We start from the raw sequence: 25,548 nt of genomic DNA, 5'->3' as shown, positions 1-25,548 counted from the left end.
TGATACAAGATCATTTTCTTGCTTCATTAACTCAATTAATTTGACTCTTGGATCTCAGTCCTATTTTTATTCTCTTGTTTTGAGACAGGGTATCCAAGGCTGGTCTGAAACCTACCATCCTCCTGCCTCAGCCTCCTGTGTGCTGTGATTACAGACATGTGCTAGTACACTTTAGCACAACACTATTTTTGAAAAAAAAGAAAAGAAAAAAAGAAAATCCCACCTGTCCAGCTTTTTCTTATTAGGCAAACTATCACTTCTCCCCCTTAGCCTCTCATTTTACCCGACTTCCCACATAATCTTTTTGGAATAATTGGGATGGCTTATGTGATATCAGTAGACCTCCTAATTGAATGTCAAGGAAGGCAGTTCCTATTGACAAGGGGACCACCAGCTTTATTGAGAAGCATTCAATTAGATGGAAAACAGATGCTTATTTTTGTCTTATAAACCTCAATGCAGGTTATGTGGTAATTACTTGAAGAGCAGGATAACAATTTATGTAATCAGCAGGACCCTATAATTACTAATGCATAATTTCCAAACAGCATTTAGCAAAATGAGACCCATACATACACTTTGTAATGGAAAAGATGTGTTTGACACCACACTAAATTAAATTTAAAATTTGCATATTTTCTTCCAGGAAACACACTAGCTTCATCTGCTCTATTTTGCTTGACTAATCTCTGCCTGCTTCCAGCTCCACTGAAGGACCATGGCAGCTGTGAGAGCTGTGACTAGAGGGATAAGAAGCAGGAACAAAGCAGAGCTGCTTGCTCTATAGTCTAGAATGTGGAGCATCATCCCAAGAAGAGACCAGGAAGGCTGCAACCTGACAATTTCTATCGTCTGAGAGTCTGATGCAGGGTCATACAAAATTCAGAGTGCAAGTGTCTGTAGGAAACTTAAAAATTATTTGCACTTATTTCTTTATTATTTATGGAAAATGGAGGTGACTTGTGCATCATACAGGACCAGGGAGGAGGAAAGCATCCATTCAGTCTCAGATGTTAAATCCATTCTACCACATACAGCTCATACAGATACTGTTAGACAAGCCACACACAATAGCCACAGGGATAGTGAATATTTTCCTGAAAAGTCTTTTAAATTTGACATGTATATTTACATTGCAATCCAGACAACCTAGAAATATATGGGACTTTCATGGAGATAATGAATCTCCATGTATTTTAACTGAGCTAAGTACCGGCTATTTCATCCTCTCTCAATCATTGATGACATTCATATTCATTATTGAATTCTTACCTACAAATCCTGAAATCGGGTTAATAGGGTTGCCAGTGTCTTCTTCAAAGCTTTGGACCTAAGACATCAAAATGCATCAATTTCATTAGAAATATTTTCATATCAAATTCACTTTATTTAGTCAATAAACAATGATTATCTAAACTCAAACAGTCTTCTGGGAGGAGGTGGCATGAGATGTCCACAGGAAGGGCTCAGAGAATTCAAAGAGTTCATGGGAGGGGAGAATCACTCATGAGTGGGAGGATCACTCCTGGATGGGAGAATCACTCATGAGTGGGAGGATCACTCCTGGATGGGAGGATCACTCATGAGTGGGAGAATCATTGCTGGATGGGAGAATCACTCCTGAGTGGAAGGATAACTCCTCGGTGGGAGGATCACTCCTGAATGGGAGGATCACTCATAATTGGGAGGATCACTCCTGGATGGGAGGATCACTCCTGGATGGGAGGATCACTCCTGAGTGGGAGGATCACTCCTGAGTGGGAGGATCACTCCTAGATGGGAGAATCACTCATGAGTGGGAGGATCACTCCTGAGTGGGAGAGGATCACTCCTGAGTGGGAGGATCACTCCTGAGTGGGAGAGGATCACTCCTGAGTGGGAGGATCATTGCTGGATGGGAGAATCACTCCTGGGTGGGAGGATCTAGGCTTCTTTCTGGAAGTTGTGCATTAGAACTTTCTTTTGCCATTGAAGAAAACTAAATATGTGTGAGAAAGCTAGCTAACTGTGGCTTGATAAACTTATGCACAGTAATTCAGATAATCCAGCTGCTGCATAGTCCTTAGAGACATGCATACACACACACACACACACACACAGACAGAGAGAGAGAGAGAGAGAGAGAGAGAGAGAGAGAGAGAGAGAGAGAGAGCCCAAAATTTATTTCTAAATTAAGAGAGAAGGGTTTATTTTTGAAATATTTTGGAAATTAATGGATAATATTCTACAAATGATGGCAAAGCTATTGCTAAAACAAAACAGTAACTGTTATCTTTAAATAGTAACTTAGCTCACTGTAGAAATGTGTCACCCAGAAAATTCTTAGAGAGGTGAAACAGGTGTCTTAATTTTGGAGTGTTTCTTTGTAGCATTTATGTTTTGCAAACTTTTTCTAGCTATACTTATGAAGTCAAAAGTTCTCATTCAAGAATTTGGAGGAGTGGTTTCTTATACTCAGAACTGATTAAATGTACTTACCAGCATTCCTTTTATTAGTTCTGGTATCTCTAACCAATGTACATCATCACATTTTTAAATGTAATGAGAAACTCTCTTCCCACATCATTATCATGAAGAAATATTTACTTAGTACATTACAAAACACATTTGTTTTCAATTGGAAAGCAATAATGGAAGAAAAGAGTGCAACAATTTAAAATAAATTCCAGGTAGATCCTTAAGTTTTCTACCCAATACAAAGTTATTAGTTTCAAAATCTGCAAAAATTTAATAATAAGCAGTCTGCACCCAATGAAAATGCCAACTGACAATAATACCATTGGTCTCACATGTATTTTCTGAAATACAGGATATATTCACTAAAGAAGGAAGGGTACAGTTTATTAATCAGGAACATAAAGAAGCATATGTCATATAGTATAACTGCCTGTGTTTCACAAGCATTAAATTCACTTAATATTTTTGGTAATTAAAAAGAAAGGAACTGACTCAATACTGCTTAGTTGAATTAAATACAGAATGTGTTGATCTTTGCATTCGAAATCTATGTAAAATTTTTGTTTGAATGATAGTTTTGATATTCAAGCCAAATGTGGCCAAAAGCAACATTCAACAGGTCTGGAGGGAAGTGTGATAGATTGGCTTTAAGGAAAAATTTGGCCAACCATAGTTAAAACTCTACTGGCCAGATATTTATGCTTATTGGATATCATTTAAATGTCTCAAAAATCTGTCAATTTCACACATATTTTTTATTTCTTATATTTGAATTTTTAGATTTGCCACTCAAAAATAGATGTTAAACCCAACATTGGCTCCTGTTTTCTATGCAGTCTCCCTACACTGCATTTACTAATTCATATGGCATTGAGTGCAATAGTTATTTTCCACAGTACTAATACATTTTACAAAAAACTTTTTAAAATTTGTTTTAAGGGGTGAGTTCCTTTCCTATTGTTTTAGGGTTATCTCTGATTTATATACATATGAAGCTTTTCACATATACAAGAAAATGTTGAAGTTAGTTATGAAATTCTATATAATATTCTAGCTTTCTTTTTTTTACATGTATTCATTTATTTGTTTGTTTTTTATTTAGTGTGTGTGTGTGTGTGTGTGTGTGTGTGTGTGTGTGTGTGTACATTTGTGGAGGACAAACTGCAGGATCAGTTCTCTCCTTCCATCAAGTGAATCCTGGGGATCAACCTCAGGTCTTTAGGCTCAATGGCAAGTACCTTTACCTCATCTGCCCAATATTCGATTCCTATGGAAGCCATCTTGGACTAACATAGAGTACTTTAGTGATATTTAATTTAGGAAATATTTAATGAAACTATTATTTTATTGTTCAAGTAATATTTACAAGTATGCATTTGCCTTAGAATATTAAATTTAAAATAATGCATAAAAATTACAAAACTGGAAGAAAACAGATCCTTGGTGGAGTGTTATAAATTGACAAAAAATTATGTGGTGCAAAAAGTGGTGTTTTAATCTTGTAGAGGTTCCTTGTAAGGATTTATATAAGGCACATGTATGCATGCAAGCATAAATGTGTACTAGGTTCCTTGGTAGCTACATATTTAATGAAAAATTTACATCTTTGAGGGGCAGGAGGGTTACTATAGGTATCCTTCCCTGACTAAACCCTAGTTTTCTTTCAAGGCATACTTAAGCTTTACTCTCCCTAAGTTCCTTGATCTTCTCAGCCACCTGGCTACTTCATCATACTTTTTGTTGCTTCTTGGCTATCACAGAATACGTTTGTAGAATGATATAAGGGCCCATCTGTGGACCTGTGCCCCTTCTCCCTGGTGTTGCTTTGTGTGCCTATTCTTGTTACCACTCCTTTCAAATCAGATTCTGTTACAAACTCTGTGCTGCTGCCTGTACCTGGCACGAGGGCTCAGCAGAGAGACAACTGCCATCTTGTGATTTATAAATTAAATCAATTATCCCACTCTTCTTGGAGTATTCAGATATACAGGGGGTTGGCCAAACACCCTTCCTTATTCCTTTGTAACTATGTTAATTAACAGTTTTCAATAAGCTCAGATCCCATCCTAGATTCCATTCTGAATACAGAGGTAAGAGGAAACACACACACACACACACACACACACACACACACACACACACTCACATATTTTATCAACTAAATGCAAAAGGAGATATCAGAAAAAGAGTGCAAATTAGTATGAGTGAGACAAAACCAAGAATGAAGAAGTAGAGGATGCAGGTGAAACTTAATGCAAGGTCTCAATATATGACTACCAATAAATGCTAAAGCAAGTAAATACAGGAAACTAACCCCTATAAGTTGTTTTGGTCATGATATCTTAGCACAACAGTAGAAAAGTAACTAAGACAATAAGAGAAGGCTGGTTTCATACCAGTTTGGTTCTTCCTGAAGCAATTACAATAACTTTAAGTGTGTCAGACTAAACTGAATTTGGAACTGTAAGATAAAAGAACAAAAGGTTGTGATATCAAGTGGATCAATGGAGGCAAGAAGGCAAACAGATATGGTGGCATGGGCCATTTCCAATAGCAGGCTGAGCAGTAGAGACAACACTCACCTCTTCCATTTCAAAGGAGTCTGGTCCTTTACTCACAATGTGAGACAAGTTCTTAAGCTTGTCCATGTGAATCCATTTCTCCTTCCAAGTTTTTCTCCTAACTGACCCCTCAGACACATTGGTCTGAGGAGACTGTTTTGCCAGTGAGGATGAACAAGGCCACTGCTCATCCAGAAGAGCTTGTGGAGGAAGACAAGGTAACAAGTCATTGCAGGCTTGGGCAGAACCATGCTCTATAGAAGGAGGCACTTGACTTCCATCATTGCTAATGGATGCCACTTGTAATTCCAGTCTATGCTCCCATGGCTTGGCTGGCAGAGAAGAAGTCCCATCTTGCATCTTGAATGATTCTAACAGTGCTGGGTTACCAACCCTCCTGATGTTCTGTCTTGAAGTTCTCCTTAAAAGTTGACTCATTCTTCGCCGATGCTCTTTAGTGCCACTGGATGTGGGGCTGTGCCTACCCTGTCTTACAGCTTTCTCTTCAGCTTGGCTCTGGAGGGTGTTAACATCATTCAACAGAGATGAGAAGGCATTGGTCACATGATCCAAGATTTCCAACTGTCGGAAACGGCCTGAAGAACATAGGAACATAGACATTTCAGGATAGGTTTTTTTTTTTTTTTTTTTTTTTCCTTTCCTATGATACTACTACAAAGAAGTAAATAACACAATAAAGACTAAGGGATGGGGCCAGTGAGATGGCTCAGCAGGGAAAGTCATTTGCAGCCAATCCTGATTATTTTGGTGTGATTCCTGGAATCCACATGATAAAGGAGAAAAACAACTTCTAGAAGTTGTCCTCTAGCTTCCATACGTGTGTCAGGGTATACAGGCATATACACAGGCATACACACAATAAGTAAATTAAAATGAAGGAAAGAAAATGCACTTAAAGAATGGATAATGTGATTATCTGAGAAAACAAAGACTTCAAGCTGTTAAAACTCAAATTTTTCCCAGCAATGCCACACTCTCTGAAGATGAAACCTCTACCAAATAAGAACTCACTGTACCACAAGGAAAGCTGTTATCTTTTAAATTTAGTTGGGTGCACATAACTTTATGGGTTCACATATAGTTATCATATGCTAATTCATTTAAAAAACCTAGAGATAAACTCTATATGTTTATGTGTAGAAAACTAAGTGTCAAAAGATAAGCTCAAGGGCTGAGTTTGTGGCTAAGTGGTAGAGCGCTTTCCCAGTAGACAAAGTCCCAACGTCCATCTGTACTACTGCAAAAGATAAAACACTTCCTAAAGCAGTAACCCAGGTTTTCAACATGAAGCTGCCCATGTATGCTTCCCACTGCTTCATGTACTAGCTGTCTTGTCATCATGTCCGTCATCTCCATCACTCACATATGGGATAGCATATGGAATCAGGAGGCCTGGTTCTGAAAACATCCATTGCTGCAAGTTTAGCACCACTGCTCATGAGTTAATACACATGCAGTGCTTAGCTCTGTGCCAAACATAGTAAGTATTCATGTTTTTATTTTCTTAACTTTTATAATCATGGATACACACACACACACACAGGTGGGGAGAGAGAGAGCTGTGCTATACATCAAAGCAGATATGTAAATAGGCAATATAGGTCTGTGTTGATGTTCATGGCTCCTGATACTATCAAGGGCAATGCCAATGCCAGGGGTCTGGGCTGCCACCTGTAACCATGTTGGTGTCTGAGGGCCTTGCTGCCATGGGGGCCATGTCAATCCTAGTGGCCTGCATAGCCACATGGGGATGAGGCCATCAGCCATGTCTGGGTCCATTGCCCAACAGCAGCCAGGGTCTGGGCTGATGTTCATGGCTTGCTTTGCCATAGGGAGTCACAGGAACCATGGGTGTTGAAACCTGAGGCTGTGTACTAAGACATCCTTGTCCCTTACTGGCCTGGGGTATCTGGCTCTGCCCTTTGCTGAGCATTGCAGCAGGAGAGTTGGTGCTGCCCCAACCCCCATGTGAGAGCACTCTGGAGAGATGGCCCCACCCCAGATGTTGGAGAGCTAGCCCTGATGGCATGGGCCTGGGAGAGCTGGCTCTATCCCTCACCTGAGGGGGCGTCCCAGAGGTCCAGACCCATATCCTGGGCCTTGGGTTTGCCCACCCTAACAGCTACCTCATCTATGACCTGCTGGAGTGCTCAAAAGTACTGGTCCTGCTGAACAATATCCTAAGGATCTCCATGACTCATGGCAACAACAGTATATCCAAGAGGATTTTGATGGGGGCCCAGTGATGATGGTGTACCAGAAACCAGAAGCCTTGAACCAGACCAATGACTCATTGCAATGAATATCTTGTGAGTGGGGCTGACTGGACAAAAGGGGTATACTGAGTGACACACCAGCAGCTCCCAGTTCCACTAGGATGAATAAAGAAGTGTTGGAAAAATGGAGAAATGAGGTGGTTTTGTTTGTATGTTTGTTTTGAATTAATTTGGGGGAAAGCATACTTCAGGGGTGAGGGGTGAATATGGAGGGAGTGGGGGTGAGCAGGAGTGGGGTACATGGTGTGAAATTTCCAAAGAATCAATAAAGAATTATGTTTAAAAATTTAAAAAATTATCTAAAAGAACTATATTGTTTTCAATCTTTCAAGAAACAAACAGTAATTAACGAGGACTCCCATTTACTTTCAGACTTAAGCATATTCTCAATTTGTTAGTCTTTCTTCATAATATGGCTACAATACTTTAATAATCCAGCAATATATGAAAGTACTGGCTTAATAAGCATTGGAGAAGGACATCAGGAAGTAAGAGACAATTTAGGCATATGATGTCAGTTTGTAAAACATACTGGATTATTTTTTATTTTGGTATATTGATATAATAAAGCCATGATGATGGGAAAGCAAAGAATTTTATTTTGTAGTACAGCTTTATCAAAACCCTGATGATAACTTAAAGATTATATGACTCAACAATGGTAAAAAGCCAACATAGCTGGGCGAAGACGCTCTCTTAGTCATATTTTCTAACTATTATGTCCAAATACTTGAGAGGAAAATTTGAGAGATGGAGATGAGAGGTGATTAATTTTTATTCCTGTTTTCAGAGGAAGATTCAGTCGATCCTTGTGAGGAAGGTGTGGCAGAAGATGACAGCCTACCTCATCATAGCCAATAAAGGGAGGGAGAGAATATGTGTACATGAGTCAGTGGGATTTCTTTTTTCCATATTATTTTTATTTAGCTTTTTCACTAGTCCATACATATATTTAATGTATTCTGGTTACTTTCTCCCCCTATATTCTGGTTACTCCCCCTTCCCCTCTTTTATGTTTTTCTTGTTCCTATCAGCTATTCCTTGACCCATCTCCACCAGTCCTTTTCCCAGATTCATGACTCTTGGTTTGTTTAGATTAACCAGGGCTATCTATGTGAGTGTTGGAATGGAGCCTGGAGGAGTCACCAGTGTATACACAAGTGAAGGTAATTACTTCCTCTCTTTCTGAATCCATCAGTAGCAAATAGTTAGTAGTGAAGGGTGAGGTCCTTTGAGTCTCTCTTCCATGCATACCTGAGTGTTGATGGGTCCATTCTTACCCAAACCCAGCTAGGGCAGGCATCTTTAGCAGTTGTAAGTTCAAGGTTACAGTGACACTACATTGCTCAAAAGATGGCATTTTGCAGGCCCTCACTCATTTTTTTCCACTCTTACAATATTTCCATACTCTCTTGGGTAATGTTCCATGAGCTATAGAGAGAATGTTATCAGTGTTTTATTGATGGCTGAGCACCTGTTCTCAGCACCTTGTGCAGCCAAGAGTCAGTCTTTCTGTATCCACCACCATTCTCTGGAAAGCAAGGTTCTCTACATAAGTCTGAGAATAATATTCATCTATGAGTATAAACATAAATATCTGGAAGTTATTTTGCTCTCTGTATTCTATTTAAGCACCAAGACTGTGGGATGGTGCTACTCACATTCAGCATAGTCTCCCTACCACTTCCATAGTTAATCCTCTCTGGAAGCACACAGACATACCCAGAAGTGTGCTCTACTGAATTCTTGTTTCTCAATATAGTCAAGTTAACAATCAAAGTTACAAAGTTACAAACTCCATCTCCTAGAGTTTCTATACTCTTCACCGTGCAGACAGCTCAAAAGCACAAGTTCAAAGTCTCCTCTGAAGAGTGAGACTATGTAAAATCAAAAGTAGGTTATATACTTCTGAAACATGATGGACTGAAATAAACATTCCCTCTTCTAAATGGAAAGATGGAATCACACAAGAAAGGTATGGGATCAAAACAAGTCTGAAACCCAACAAGACAAACATTCAATCCTGTGGTTCCACATCCACCATCCAGGGTACAGATTGGCATTCTGTGAACTCCAATTGAGCTGGCAAAGCCTGACTGGTTTGGTCTTGTTATTCCCAGCCTATGTGACTCCTCTCTTGGTCTTTGTCTGCTCATTGGCTGTGGCTTTTCATGGCAGATGTTCCATATTGCTGGGATCTCTAACTGCCGGGGTTCTCTTCTGCATCTTTGGCTTCCCCCTCATAGCTACATCATACATTGTCCTCTCAGGAGGACAAATTTCCTGACATCTCACGCTTTGCTTTGAAATATGGATGAAAGCATCATAATTATTTGCTTTTTACATACTACATGCTTATAAACCAGCATCATGAGCTGGGTGTGGTAGTGCACACCTTCAGTTACAGCACTTATGAGGCAGAGGTAGACAGATCTTTGTGCATCTGATGTCAGCTTGATCTACATAGTGAGCCAGAGCTCTATAGTGAAGCCCTGTCTCAAAACAAAAAACAAAACAAAGCAAAACAAACAAACAAACAAAAAAAAACAGCATCACATTGATAAAGACAATGTTTACTACTATCTCAAGCACTAGCAAGATGCACTTGGGCTATGACTAAAGCAACCTATGAGTGCCCAGATGACTTGCTTAAGTAACTTTGTGTGAGCACGGTAGCCCCAAACTCTTCTTCTGGTATTTAAAATTAATGCAAACATTTCTACTGAGCCTCTGATTAATAAGGTCTCAACAAATTCATTTATATCTTTTGCATGTGTATGCATACGGTATATGCTCCTTTATATGCATGTTCTCATGTGCGTGGGTGCGTATGTGTATGCAGTTGCACACGCAAATGAGTTTATGTGTATGTGGTAGCCAGTTGTTGATGTAATCCATCTAATACATTGATATAAGGTCTTTTACTGAACCTGGAACTCACTGTTTTGGCTTGTTTAGCTACTCAGCTTTCGCCAATGTATCCCATTTCTTCTTTCTAAAGCTGGAATTACAGACATTTTTGTCATGCTTACTTGACATTTACATGGCAAACACTCTAACTACTAAACTGAGCTCTCACCCAGATTTTTTCCATGGATTTGATTTGGGGGGGCGGGGTTCCAACCTCCAGTCAACACACTTACTTAGCAAGTGCTTTACCACTGAGCAGCTCCTCATCTGTGGCCCAATTTTTAAGGTGCCTTTAATATGTACTTTCTATTATTTTGATGCAAAGTACTTAGTTACTTCTAATAGCCTTAGTTGTCTCGCAGTCATGATCTCCACTCTGCCTTCCCATGGTTTTCTGGGCAAATTCGCCTTTCAAATGTTTCCCATTAACATTTTGCTCAGTTTTTGTTATGCATTTTGCTAGAAGCAAATACCAATAACCATACTATAGCAGCACACTAGTCTGCTTTGAAATTTCCTGTCATACTAATCAGTCCATCATTGTTAAATTCAGTCTCTCTTAAAATCTCCTGGAACAAAGTATGTAGAAGTTCTTCTAGAATATCACAGGACTGGCCTCCAGTCTGTTCCTAGTTCTCAGAGGGGAATACCTTTTGGTCCTTACAAGCTCCACCTTCACTATTTGCCTTCTGTCAGCACTGGGGTCTTCTGAGCTTCCTCTACACTCCCCACTTAATGCTGTTTATAGCATTATTCTGGGACTTCTCCAGCCCACAAACCACTTCCAAAAAAGCCTTCTGAGCAATATTGTCAAAGTCATTCCAAAGATCCCACTTTTCTACTAGCACATTTCTGCATCATTTGTTCACCTTTTAAAGCTGCTACCAAATACCTCAGAGGGAAGACTTAAGGGCATCTGGTCACGGTTTCGTCTGACAATAGCCAGGTGGGCATGGTAGAGCAGAGCAGCTTGGCTTGGTGCATAGGACAAGGCTGTCTGGCCTGCTGGCATTTCTCTTTCTCCCCTTTATTCCATGCTAGACTCCTGCCTATGGAACAGGACTGCCCAAGTTCCTAGCATCCCTTTCTCCCTTAATTAATCCTCTCTGTGAATTCTTCCACAGCATACTAGAGATATGCTTTAATAATAAAGGCATGTTGACAATGATGATAAACCATTGCAGATGCTCTCCTCTGTTTATTGTCTGACCCCCAGAGCAACCTCTTGAGCGTTTCCTGGGCATATTCTGTGCTCACCTGGTTTTTGTTTGTTTGTTTAATCTGAAAGGAGAAACTATCAGCTAATCATCAGACTGCTTAAAAAGACTAGGTAGATTTTTCACAGAGGGCAGTGAAATACTTTCAAGACCTTTAAAGGAATTCTTGGATTTTGGATGTTTCCAGATAGTTCTGATTATATTCTTCCCCAGTCTTAAGCTTGCATGAACTATCATCTCTGATGAGTCTGGGGACATAATTGCTTTTACAATTGCTTTCTATCCATCTCATAGCAAGTTTTTGTTCTTAGACTAAGACAAAACCTACCAATTTAATCAGTTCTGTCAAGTCAGAGAACAATTGTCCAGAGCATGTATGAATGTTTTGTATCGGCCTGGGGGCAGGTTCAATAACTGATTCTTATCCTGGGTTTGAACCTTCTGCAGTAACTTTGAATGAGACATTCTTTTCAATTCTATCTTCAGTAGCCAACTAACTTAGCTCTTGCTTACTTTATATTTGACTTCCTTAGCTTTATTGAAGTAAAAGTGTACTTGTGTTATGCCAAAGAAGTAAAAACAAGGCACCCACTTCAGGACCAAAGGCCCACCCTTGGTTTCTCTAAAAACAATGTTTCAATTTCATTTGTGAAATGCTTTTCATATAGATTAGCTGAAACACTATGTAAATACCACTAAGTCTGGATTTTTAGTTTCTAGAAATTGAAGATTGATCAAAGAACTTCCATTTCTGGAAGGAGGGGAAACCATAGTAACTCTTTCTAGTAGTAAAAAGAATATATCAAAACACCTTCAGGATTACATACTCTTAACAAACTCACTGCTGGGATTTTGAGAACCATGAGAGAGAGAGAGAGAGAGAGAGAGAGAGAGAGAGAGAGAGAGAGAGAGAGAGAGAGAGAGAGAGAGAGAGAGGAGAGGATGAGGAAGATGAAGAATTAGAAGAAAGAAAAGAGAGAAGGAGGAGGAGAAAGAGGAGAAGGAGGATGAATAAAAACTAAACTGAGAAATCCAAGAGAAGTCTCTTTCTCAGATAATTATTTGAGAAAATAGTTCCTCTTCATTGACGTAATGTTGAGTGAATTTAAAAGAACTTATTTCAGAATCAGAACTTTGCTATCTTTCCCATCTATATTTTCTCAAACTCTTGTTATGTGTTCCACGGAATTGCCCCTTGCTGAACCAAGAGGAGTTCCGGATTTAAATGAGTTTGAACATGTTATCTACCTTCCCCCTAGGAAGCCTCGGTCAATCCCGTGGTAAATAATCTGTTTAGCTACAAGGTTTCTTTCTGCTAACTTATTTGTGCATGTGCAGGTTCTCCAAGAGGATCTGCTGAGATACCTTAGAGAAAGTTATTCCACTGACCATGTGCTGGAGAAATGCAGCAATTACACACTGTCTGTAAGGACTAAGTGTAGTTAATCCACACTTGGGACAGATATGACAGGTGAGTAGCAGATACCTGCATCTCAAGGCAGAGACAGTAGTAGTCTAAGCAGCCTCTAGTGGAGGAGAAGGTTTCACTTAAGGCTTCATGATGAACAGGCTGGTCTGTCTCCTGGTGTGTGGCTGGAGTAGATGTTGGAGTACCGGTAAGAGTGTTTCACCTTTGGGCTTACACAGGCTTGAACATTCCACTGAGTTTGTGACTTCTTTTGGCCAATGACATCTGAGTAGACCTGTGCTGAGTATACTTTCCCATTCCTATCTTTTCCCTATCATTACAACTAGTGATGCTCCAGACTGTCGTAGGGGCAGGGCAAATCCTTCAGTGGTACTGGAGCAAATCAGTCTTCCTTCTAAATATACATACCAAACCATGGCAGACATAAAGAGAGATCAAGAGGTCAATCTTTTCTGTTTTAAGTCACTTGGGGTTTTGAATGGTATCGCACAAAATGAGTAGTCTACCCTGTTAAATGCTGTGGCTCTGAGCCCCAGTACTCAGTGCCAAGTACTGGGATGCAGTGCCATCAGCTCCTACTTACCATACAAGTCAGGGTTCTCCAAGTCCATCCTCTGCTTCTGTGCTTTAAGAAAAACACGGATGTTGATTCCTCTCGCTGCTGAGCTGCAACCAAGGAATCTGGCTGGGATTTGTGTGCAGATATCTGGCTCATCAGCACCAAAGCCTAGATCCAAGAGAATCTCCACTGGGTCTTTTTCCCAAAATTCTAGCCATTCAGGAATGCTGAGATAAAAAAAAAAAAAAGAATATCTTTATCTATAGCAGCCCATTTAACCATAAGCCATTTTTCTCTACTCACCCAGTCTTCCACAATTTGACTGGAAGGGGATCTTGAACAGACAAACAGATGGTAAGTTTGCTAGAACTCACATAGCCCACTTAAAAGATAGTCGGTCACCCCACCCAGGGACACTTGCCTGTGCTTTACAAACAAAACCATGAGCGTATCCATCTGGCTTTTCTTTCCTACTGGGCAAGTGTTAAAATGGACGGGGCAGGAAGACTGGGGAGTGCAAGTCATTGACAGTGCCCTGACAATCACCTCCAAATAATAACTGATGACAAAAGAGGAAACAGAAAACAACAAAAAACTGGGAATGGAAACTCATAGAAGAACATTTTTTAAAGCATCGGTCTGGGTGTCCTTAGCTACACAAATCTGTCAAAGATATCACTCAATGCACACTATAGGATCAATGTTTCCAAATAATGCTTTCAAGTCCCTGGGTAGGATTAGAATATGTTCTAATGTTTATTGTTTGTTTGTTTGCATTTTGTCTTTTCTTGGCTGAGAAACAAGAAACCACTTTGTCAAATGTTCTAGTCTATGTTGGCACAGAAATTAAGAATCAGTTACCTAGGAGTTTTATACTCACTCAAAATATTCTGGTGTTTGAACTTTCCAATGTTGTGGACTCTGTGGGAACTAAAATTTCTCATAAGGTTTCAGCAGGTTTTCTGGCCTCTTCATTAAGGTTTCTGTTTGCTTTCCTTTCAATGCTACTTTCATGAGCTTATGTGAGACACTTTAGCTAACTTTCTCTCCAGAGCCTCAGTCTCATTAGTCTCATGGACAAACCCTCTTTCCTGATATCACCATCATCATGTTCCCAATTTCTGATGTCACTTGCAGATTTGTTGATTTGCCTTCTGACCCAATCAGGGAAGAAAAAGCAGGTTAGGAACTTTCATTGAGTGGTCTAAATAGCTTGCCTGGGAAACCTTAACCATTAGAATGATCTGGAAAGCTGCAGTGACATCAGTTGATGTATGTCATGGACAAATTGATGTAAAGAAGGTTCAAATGAGAAATTAGTTTGGAGAGAATCCTAAATTCCACACAAAAATTTAATTATCTATTGTTCCCACTGTATAAATTTTTATTCAGTCCATTTTTAATAATCTTTATTGAACCCTGTGGTGTTATAAGTTCTGAGGGTAGGTACCTATAACACAAAATTAACAAAGACTGACTTCCAAATGGTACAGCGTCACGGCCACCAATATGATTATTAATTGACTTGTCATTAAACATTGAATCATTATGAAAATATCATTAACTTGTAACACATTTAATGGTACAATAAATAAACAAAATGAACTCACCTTTTATAAAATAAAATATTGTATAAATCTTTGTTCTTAGTTTTCCCACTTTCCACTAAGTCTGTAAGTTTCCTCCTGATCCTTTTCTCCCTGGGTGTATACACACTTTGTAAATTTTATCTGCTTGACCTGTCAATAACAACGTGTCTCTATGCCTTCTTGCACCATGTGGTTTTAGAATGTTACCCAGCGATAGTTCTAACAGGTGGAGCTGTAGTCTGTATACATCTTCCTTGTTTTGTCAATGAATGAAATTCCAGCAAGTGTACAATCTAATCAATCATTTATTGGTTATTTCCTAGTGATACATACTTAACCTCCTTTCCAATTTCACTGCCTCTTTAATATGGTCTTGAAAATCAGGTTTGGAAATTCTTGGTTCACCCTCTCATCCATTAATTCAACTAGTATCTCTCAAGTACAGATTTATAATTTCCTGAGGCCAATTGTTGAGCAGAATCATTTACCTGGATGAAAATGCCAGGAAGTCACATACCTTTGCGGCACCCCTGTGGTGGAATAGCATGAGTTGAAACTAGTCCCTCTGGATAGGGTAGGAGTCTCTGAGAACTGATGCAGAGATCTAGAATGCAAGGGTATCAAAGGTGAGTCACATTAATTCAGATTCTCCCAGGAGGTCCTTGAGATGATTTCCCTTCCAGTGCAAGCATGAATGTCTCCTCTTGTTTCTAATAAGTCAATGGTGGCCATGCCTTGGAAGGAGGCGATGTATGCAGTGGAGTGATGCTCCTCCTTTCTGAGCATCGTTATAGAAGGTGTGAGAATATAAGTGTTAGGTGCCCGCAAGTGCTTATTATAAAGGTGACAGAATGTCTCACTCTTGACAGATGGCAAGTCATTGGGGGACCTTTCGGGAAACAAAATTCACTAGGCTCCAACTTGAGGGAAGAAGTTAATATTATGTGATGAAAGACATGTAGCAAACAACCTCTGGAGGTACTCCACGTAATTTCTCACAATGAAGAAGAATTTCATACTTCATGGCTAACAGTCTCTATCCTGTGTCCCCAGAGGTCCTGTGGCCAACCATATGCAATAGTAATGAAGTCCCTTACTACCCAAAATAACGAGAATCACCATATCTGGTACTCCTGTATTGTAAAACATTTTAAAGCACTTCCAAAGAAAATTGAACTGTATTATGATACGATTCTGTTTTATGTAGCTCAGGTATGTCATGGATCATATTAAACAGTTGGCATACAATTAAATTTTATCAAACAACACTCTGCAGATGTCAATGTTCCCAAAGAGACCAGGTTACTAAACTTGAGTTACTAAATTTGTTTTAGTCCTGTCCATACTGAGTAAGAACATCTGGACTCTGCCTCTCTGTTTAATTGTTTCTTTTCATTAAAGATGAGAAAGAACATGTTCCTGAATAATAAGAATTCTAGTTTTGAATGACCATAGAGCTTGAGGAAAGGGAAAAATATATCTTTTTATTTATTGTCTTGTGTACTGATTAGTTTTTTTCACTTGTTCTTGTTTTTTTTGTTTGTTTGTTTGTTTTCAACTTACCACACAGACTAGAGACACTTGTGAAAAGGAACCTTAATTAGGGAATTGCCTTCATCAGATTGGCCTGTGGGGAATATCTATAGGGCATTTTCTAGATTTCCATCTACTGTGGATGGACCCATCCATAGGGAGGTAGGCCTGGGCTGTATAAGAAAGGTAGTTGAGCATGCCACATTTCTCTGTGGTCTCTGCTTCAGTCCCTGCCTCCAGGTTCCTTCCTTGAGTTCCTGCCCTAGCTTCCCTCAGTGAAGGACTGTAACCTGGAAGCCAGATAAAGCCTTGCATCCTTCAAGTTGCTTTTGGTCAGTGTTTTTTCACAGCATCAGAGAAACAAACTGCCACATGTCAGCCCTTCTTCTGTCTTTGAATTTCAGTTTTCTTCTGATTTTGAGGGCTCCATAGGTTTTGCAAGGTTCAGTTGAGCATCCTAGAACCGGCCTTAGATCCAGAAGAACCCATAAACATGTGTTTTGATCTAGCCATGTGAGCATGAGCTTGTCCCTGAATCCACCTCTTAAGCTCCTCTTTGAGCTCCCTGGGAGATTTTCTTGGTGCTTTATAAATATGCAACTGCATTATAGCAAAGCAACCGATCACCTAAAGGAAGAAGAACTGTGAGTGTGTGCACATCAGCACTGAATATTTAGTTTTCTGGAATAGTTCTGAAACTAAAAGAATGACCCCCAAAACAGGAAGCATTCCTTGCTTCAAAGAGTTCAGTCAGTCCCAGCATTTTTAAAACTAGACTGTGCCTTAGAATCGTCGGAAGGGTTTGCAAAGCACAGTTCTGAACCCCACCTATGGTTTCAGTTCAGTGTGTCTGAGATAGGCTTTTATACTCAGTGTCATGCAGCTGTGCAGGGGAGCACCCTCTGCAGTCTACTCTCTCCTCCATTAGAAACACATCTTCCCACCAACATCTAGACAGTCAGTAGACAGTATGCTGTGTAACATCATCAGCCAGACAAAAGCATGAGTGCACCTTCTGTCAATCAACACTTTGCAGTAGAATGCATTTAGGCAAATATGATAATTAAGTTTCATAGCAGGCCAGCATTTGCTGTTGCAATCCTCTCACTCCCTTATGATATTTAAGGCATCTTGAAATCTGCAAAGACTATTGAAAATGCTCCAATCAGAGTAGCTAAAAGAGTGGCATTTCAGGAGATCCCAAGAACTATAGAATTAATAAGAAAAAATTATTATCATTGTTTCTACTCCATTTAATGATGTAGATGTAAAATTTCAGAGTGAAATGACTGACTGCTACCTACCTCATGTAGTCTTTCACAGTCATTTGAACCATTCCTTGTTCATGCAAAGAAGCTGCAATCACAAAGAAGAGGGGTAAACATGATTGTCATACATATCTGAAGAAGATTTCTCACCTCCAGGTGAGCCTTTGTGGGAAGGGCTTCCTACATCCACCAGTGTTAACTGGCACTGTCTCTGCAATGAACAAGATACAGTGCACCAAATGCATACTCAGTGTGGTAGGGGGAGGGGGGAGAGGGTCAGCAGCAAACAGGAATCTTAGCAAAGTTTCCATGGAAAAGACGACATTTGGATTTTGAAGTGTGGTTAGAATGTGCTGGATAATGGGGAATCATTGTTAGAGATAATCGAACTGGCATCTGCAGCATATGTGAAGCATCATTCTGGGGCTATTTTCACAGGATCATTAGCATCTAGGGGTGCTCAGTCAAGTGTAGCAAATTTAAGAAATTTATTCATACCTTTATTATTGATTACAACAATAACAGTGTTTATTTTGCACTAGCCATGCTCAACCTGCCATTTATACAATTTATTTTATTAATCTTGTTAGATTTATTTGTTTTATTCTATGTACATGTTTGCCTGAATATAGATATGTGCAATGCATTTGAGGAGTCCAGAAGAGAGTATCGGACGTCCTGGAACTAGAGTTATGGATGGTTTTAAGCCATGTGGGTGATGGGATCTGAACCCGGATCATCTGCAAAAAATGCAGCAAGTGTCCTTCACTGCAAGTCACCCCTCCAGCCCCTGTGCAGTCTTCTGTGTTCCCACAGTAAGTCCTTGAAATGGGGCTTGTTATTTCACACTCCAGGGAAAAAGAAAAGAGGCAACACAGTTATATAAACTTCTCATGGCCAGTAAAATGCCACAGCTTATTTTGGTTTGCTGCTGTTGTTGTTTCCTTTCTTTTCCAAACACCACACTGCCAACAGAATGTCCCATGGTGCCTTTGAAAGCCAAAAAGCATAATTTACATTTATGCATCAGGATATGAAAATCCATTGTTTTGAGCAAAACATTGTGCATGATAAAGATGGTGCTGAGGATCCAGTTGCTCGTTAGATGCTAGGAGGATGATGCTGGGGGGCAAAATAACTATTGGACATTATAGGGGACACTTAGAGGCCACTGCAATATTCAGACTGTGTCACAACATGCCAACCACATCTACAAAAGGAAATATTCAGATCATGGGCAACTTTATCAGAATGTCCACCAGACTTGTCACTCCTGGCTGTCCCGTTACACCAAGTGACATGCATAAACTTCAGTGTTGCCACCTGTACTGGGAGAAAATAAAGCTTTCCTCCACAAGAAAGAAAACTAGGGCAAGGTTTGAATGAGAAAACCTAACTGAGGGAAACACAGGGGAAAATGCTGGGCATTATAAAGGGCTTTAGTTTGGAGCCAGGGTTGCTGTCTAGATAGTGAGTCACTGAATGATGCCAAGGATTCTAGGAACTTGACTGTAGATTTCAAGTTCAGGGACTGGAGATAGGAATACTCATATGCTTCAACAAAAGGTCCTGGCATAACTGGATGTCAGCATGTAGAAGATTGCAAATAGAGATCCATATCTATCACCCTGCATAAAACTCAAGTCCAAGCAGATCAAAGACCTTGGCATAAAACCAAGATACACTGAGTCTTATAGAAGAAAAAGTGGGGAATAGCCTAGAACACATCGGCACAGAAGACAGCTTCCTGAACAGAACACAGATAGCACAGACTCTAAGATCAACCATCAATAAACGGAATCTCATGAAACTGAAAAGGCAAAGATCACCATCAATAGCACAAAACTTTGGACTAGAAACACCACTGAGTGTGGAGAGCTCAATGGGATGATCTGTGAGAGCTTAGAAGTTAAGAATATTGAGAGCAGTGCAGAGGATGGAGGCCTAGCTTGAGAAATTTCAGGGGGAAATTTGAAGAATTTATCTGGACCATTTGCTATTTTGAATTAAGATTCTGTTGTTCTGGTCAGCTAGGGCTGAAGAGTCAGTCGTCATTAACAAGAGACCAGCACCACTGAAGTAAAACCTTTGTGTTATTGGGATAATTGATACTGGTTAGCTGGAGCTAAGAAATTAGTGGTGATTAAGAAGAGACCAGCATCGCTGAGGTGAAATCTTCTGAGAAGTTATTTCCTGAGAACACATAGAAACTGTGTTCTAGAGGCAGCCAAGGTTGTACCTTGTGTTGGCAGATGGGATTGGTCTCCCAGGTGGTACTGGTTTTGAAGGCATGAAAGGGTCATGGAGAGCAACTGAGGCTTGGCACTGTAAGAGGCCATGAGAGGCCACTGATGAAGGTACAGCCTCAATGGCAGTTGAAGGCCCAGGGTGGACGGGGTTATGAAGAGAAGTTGAGGCTTGGCACCATAAAAAGAGCCTATGAGGAGCTGTTGGCAAAAGTGCAGCCCAGTTGCCACAAGAGACCTTAGCAGTTTTGGAGATGCCAATATCATGGGATGACCACCAAGGTAAGCAGTCACTGTGGAGTGGAGCCAGACTAAGCCTATAAAGAGCTGGTGAGACTAAAAATACATAGACTGTACAGCAAAGCAAGTGGGACCCTCATCAGTGTAAGGTAAAATGAGAAACTTCAATCTATTAAATGGATATGACACAACTGAATGCTAGATATAGGCCCTGTACATTCTCTCAACCCTATTCCCAAGTCAGTCATCACTAATCAATCACAGAAGCTTTTCACTGAGCCTAGACAGAGTTTTTAAAATCTTCATCTGGCAGATTTTCTCATGAGGTGAAGGACATTTTTTATAAAGTTAATGAGTAAACTTTTTAAGGAAACTAATCTGGGGGAATGTATCTAATCTTAGGAAATCAATAATGACGAAAATTTACCATTGCTTTACAGAGTATTCTAAGGATGTGACCTTGCATTTAGCTGTTTTTGTTTTGTGCCAAGAGACACCTCAATGAGCCGGAGTTTGTACACAATACTGGCCCCTCACCTGGAGAGGCATTATTAATCCATAGCAGCACACTTGCTCACTGAACACAGCTCGGTCTTAGAGCATCTCAAGATCACAAAATAACAATCAAATGAAGTTGTCACATAGAAGAAAGCTGATTTACCACCTTATTAATCACATCATGAAACAAGTACAGTACAAATTCTCATTCTCAGCAATTACTTGAAGACTTGATGTCATGATGAATTAAGTTAACAGGTTACCAAATGGAAGATAAAATAAATTCCATTTAACATTTTAGGCAAACTTCCCCTATGGTTTTCTTTCCTCTTCCTGTCAGTATGGCCTCCATTTTTTACTTTGTATTCCACTGACTGAATGCCTGTGCATACCTGGGCTAGCTCCTCAGGGGAATTCTGGATTCCTTCTGTGCAGCTCTCCCCATGCAAGAGCTCTGTGGTTCTGGGGCATTTCATGCTTTGTCCTGTGTCTGATCCTTTGTTGCATCAGCCTTTTCCAGTTCTCTATTGTGGGTTTCCTAGAAAATGTGAATGAATGTGTATGTCTGTGCAGGGATCTGGCACTGTGGCCACAGTGAATTGCTCAAACTGTCAGAGAGGAAATGGTCCATTTTCTGATATTGATGAGAAGAATTAACTCAGCCTTGCTACATTAAAAAAAAAAAAAAAAAGAACATAGCTCTTCAAAAAATCCAATCACCCAGAAAATTCTGGTCACTGGACACTGGCTCCTCTTGCCCTAGACTTCTTCATGAAATTTCAGTGACCACATTGTAGCCACACTCCAGAGAACACATCCCTCTGCCTGATACTGTAGTTAGGAGCAAGCTGGTTGCCAGGAAACAAAGGGCAGCATCCAAGGGAAAAAGAAGTTGCTAAAGGTAGCATATGTTCTATGGAATGTGATGTGGGCCAGGCTTGCTCACGGTGGGGGATTGTGTGGTCTCCTGACACACATGGAAACCTTAACACCATCAGCACCAACCAGGCAAAGAGCTTCCTTGTCTTTCATCATTCAGACATCTCCTCTGAGGCCTAGCACCATCACCAGCCACATCCTTGGAAGCTTAGCATCAGCACCAGTTAGGAGATGGCTGCCCTGTCTCCTCAATCTCATGATCATGGATACACACATACAGCTACTGAGGGCTTTTCTAGACTCCTGATACTTTCCTGGACAGTTCTGGAAATGACACAAAAATCTAGCTCAGCCAGTGCATTCAGATATGCAGCACTTTCTCCTGCCAAGCTGAGAGTCTGAGGAAGACCCAGCCCAAGGAACCTGGTAAGACTTTTAAAGAAAATCCTGGTTGATTTCTGTTCTATAGTCCCCATCTCCCTCAGCCCTGGGAGACCAAGTCCTGATTTCATGGTGTTTCTGTGTATTGATATCTTGAATCCACAGAAGCAGCAGCTGGTCCTGCAGCAGGTGGACACACTTGTGGAGAGTCTTACCGATTGCAGTATGAAAATATGACCCCATCCCACCCCCATTTTTTTTGACTTATAAGGTAAGCTTCCTGGAGGCCAAAGTTGGATTTGTCAAGGTCTAGGATTCTCTGGCCTGTTTCCAAAACGAACCTGAAGAAGAGGTGCAAGCTAGTGGCCCATAGTGTGCCAGGACTCACAGGGATTGGAACTCCAAGACTTTCCTTAAAACTTGGAAGGGAGAGCAGAACAGGCCCAGGTGTCTTCGGGTAGCAATCTGTTGAAGGCAGCCTACATTCCAGTTTTCTGGTCTCTGTGCTGCCTGCTTCATTAGTGATTATCTGCCCAGCTCCTTCGAACATTTGCTACCTCTGATCAGAGCAAGAATCTGAAGAACAGGGAACATCATAGCAGGAGTGAAAAGCTTCCCCTATTACACCAGATGTCCTGAAACTTCTGTAGACATCAGGCTTAAGGTGGTGTGTGCAGAAGGCAGAACTCATGGACACACTTCCATCTCCGAAGCAGTGCAGCGCCCTGCTGGCAGGGCACCTTCAGTTCCACACTCCATCTTGTTTTCGGTATTGATGTCAGAGAAACATTTCCCCCTTCCAGGATCCCTTCTAAGATTTCTTAATACTGGCTGAAAGCATTTGGAGAAGGTGAAACAAAGGTCAGCAAATTCCTGCTACCAACAAGTTCCCTAAGGAGTGCTTTGGGGGAGAATTAAAACGAGAACAGAAGTCCCTGCTCTGTGGCTTTCATTCCCTTCCGTGGTTAAAATTCCCATTCTGCTTCCTTCTAGATATAATCTCCAGCCACCCTCCCTACTGTTAGGTGGACTTGTGCCATCTGAAGCAGCAGATACCGCACTTAACCCTGCACAATGGATTACTAGAGAAGATGCAGTCAGATATGCAGAAGGCACTAATTAGCACCTTTGTTGGCTTAGAACACATTTTTTATTTTGGTTTTCCTAAGCATTTCTGACTGATTCATAGAAGACATTTGGTTCTTTGGAATATCGTCCAATAGACTAATCAAATTACAGTTTTTGCAGTTCTCTAAAATAATAGCATTCTGCAGCTTTCTGCAAATTTAACTCCTGCCTGACCAGAACACTTTGTAGAGGTAATCCACAGTATGTTTGTCTGGTTTGGCAAATTATTGATCTATATTATTACCCCAAAGAGACTCTTATATATTGTCTGATAATCACATTAAAAATCGTAAAGCTAACTGGAACCATTTTCTCTCTCCCTCACCCTATGTCCTGCTTATTTTCTGAGGGGCATGCTCTTCTTCCTTGTTCCAGAGTTGACACTGGTGCAGAGCCTTGCTGTCTTAAGCTCCAGGTGTGACAGCCTCTCCCACAGCCAAGAGAGCGTCAGAACTTCATGTCTGTTTCCTCCTTATAGTAAGGTCATAAACCACGCCAATAGAGATACTCATCAAAAATTGTTCATGACTCTCTTTTAAGCAAAAACATGACATCAGAATCTTACTGATCCCAGACCTCAGTTACAATTACCCACACATTTGAAACCAGGCCTTAAAAGATGCTCCTCTGCCATCATCATCTTGAGAGTGTATGTGATTCCTCCTTTTTGGAATTTCAGAAATTTATCATCTGAATATATTTTATTTAAAACAAAAATAACTGTCTCTTTCACTGCACAAACCACTTCTTCAGACTGATTGCTTTCCTGCACACATTCAGTTTTCTTTCATTCCTTTATCTTTGTTCAAACTCTTGTTACTTCTACCACATTCAGTGTTCTTGGTTGCTTCATTATTTTCTTGATTTTCCATTGACTAGGTCTAATCTTCTGAGAAAGACTTCTAACCTGTTAACATCATATTTTTGTTTTATTCAGATCCTTTTTTGATTAGTTTTGGGACCACTGGGTTTAAAGATGATTCATATCCTGGTTAGGATTTCTATTTTGTCAAGGAGGAGGATCAGGTCTCTAATAATCTGAGCTAGGATAAGCCAAGGGCTGTGTGGGTGGGATCTAGGATGGGTCTAACTGTTGTTCACAAGACAAAGTGCATCTCCATGAAGAATCCAGGAGAAGCTTCTCAAAGAATACGAGGCTTGGAAGGCCCCAGAGAATTGCAAGAGGCCATCTGAACAAGACTTCAACCTAGGAGACACTAGATAAGGAAAGATTAAGAAGCAGGGGGAGCTATGACTACAGGGTCTCATTGTGAGGCTAGTCTAGATTATGTTCAAATTGCCATGATGGAGAAAGAGCAGGCGTCTTGAGAGTAAGAGTTGCCTCATGTCTGTGCCTCCCCAGAGCAGGGTGTTTTTAGCTTCCACTCAAACCTCTCTTGCCTGGTGTGGTGGTTTGAATAAGAAAGAATCCCCCACATAGGGTAATATATCTGAATGCTTAGTCACCAGGAAGTGGCACTATTCAAAAGGATTAGAAGGATAAAGAGTCCTGGCTTTGTTTGAGGAAGTGTGTCACTGGGGATGGGTTTTGAGGTTTCAAAAGCCCATGCCAAGCCCAGTCTTTCTCTCTCTCTCTGCCTGCTAATCAGTACTTAGAACTCTCAGCTACTTCTCCAGCATGATGCTTGCCTGGTTGCCACCATGTTTGCCACCATGATGATAATGGATTAATCTCTGAAACTCTATGCAAGCCTCCAATTAAACTCTCTCTTTTATAAGAGTTGCCTTGGTCATGGTATCTCTCATAGTAATAGAACAATGATTAAGACACCTGGGTATATAAAATAAGTACACAACCAAATATTTATCCATAATAAGTTATAAAGAAATTTATTTTAAGCCGGGTGGTGGTGGCACATGCCTTTAATCTCAGTACCTCAGGAGGAAGAGCTGGCAGATCCCTGTGAGTTCGAGGCCAGTCTGGTCTAAAGAGTCAGATCCGGGACAGGTACCAAAACTACACAGAGAAACCCTGTCTTGAAAAACCAAAAAAAAAAAAAGTTTATTTTAAAATAATTCTTTCCTATACCTAATATAATTTTATCATTTTTAAAATAAAATAAAATTTTCACACTAATGAAATTGATGTGTTCTATTAATATCATGTATAGAACTAAACTTTTTCTGAAATATTTGCTACAGACTGGAATTATAGAGCATTCAGTGTTTTGGGGAGCTAAATGATATTCTGATTTAATATCATTAAATTAGCTGTGATGAGAACATTTGTTGCATAAATACATAGTACAAAATGGCAGAAGCATGTTTATAGCCATTCAGATATTGTGGGAAATTCTGTCCTATTTTAAATCCCACAATCATTGAATGATTTTTT

The 25,548-nt window shown here is 40.2% G+C and overlaps 1 protein-coding gene across 1 annotated transcript in view; it reads right to left on the bottom strand.

Moving 5' to 3' along the window:
- Itprid1 (ITPR interacting domain containing 1) overlaps window positions 1-25,548 on the bottom strand; it is a 118,787-nt gene that overhangs the window by 71,693 nt on the left and 21,546 nt on the right. Inside the window, exons 5-9 of the mRNA XM_036180376.1 lie at window positions 17,857-17,908; window positions 15,537-15,623; window positions 13,455-13,657; window positions 5,040-5,614; window positions 1,273-1,330 (exon numbers count right to left, since the gene is read on the bottom strand). Of these exons, the coding sequence (XP_036036269.1) occupies window positions 1,273-1,330; window positions 5,040-5,614; window positions 13,455-13,657; window positions 15,537-15,623; window positions 17,857-17,908 (975 nt within the window). The remainder of the gene's footprint in view (window positions 1-1,272; window positions 1,331-5,039; window positions 5,615-13,454; window positions 13,658-15,536; window positions 15,624-17,856; window positions 17,909-25,548) is intronic.

This window comes from Onychomys torridus, chromosome 3, assembly GCF_903995425.1.
Source record: "Onychomys torridus chromosome 3, mOncTor1.1, whole genome shotgun sequence".
NCBI lineage: Eukaryota > Metazoa > Chordata > Mammalia > Rodentia > Cricetidae > Onychomys > Onychomys torridus.
This window is presented reverse-complemented; position numbering and strand designations above follow the sequence as displayed.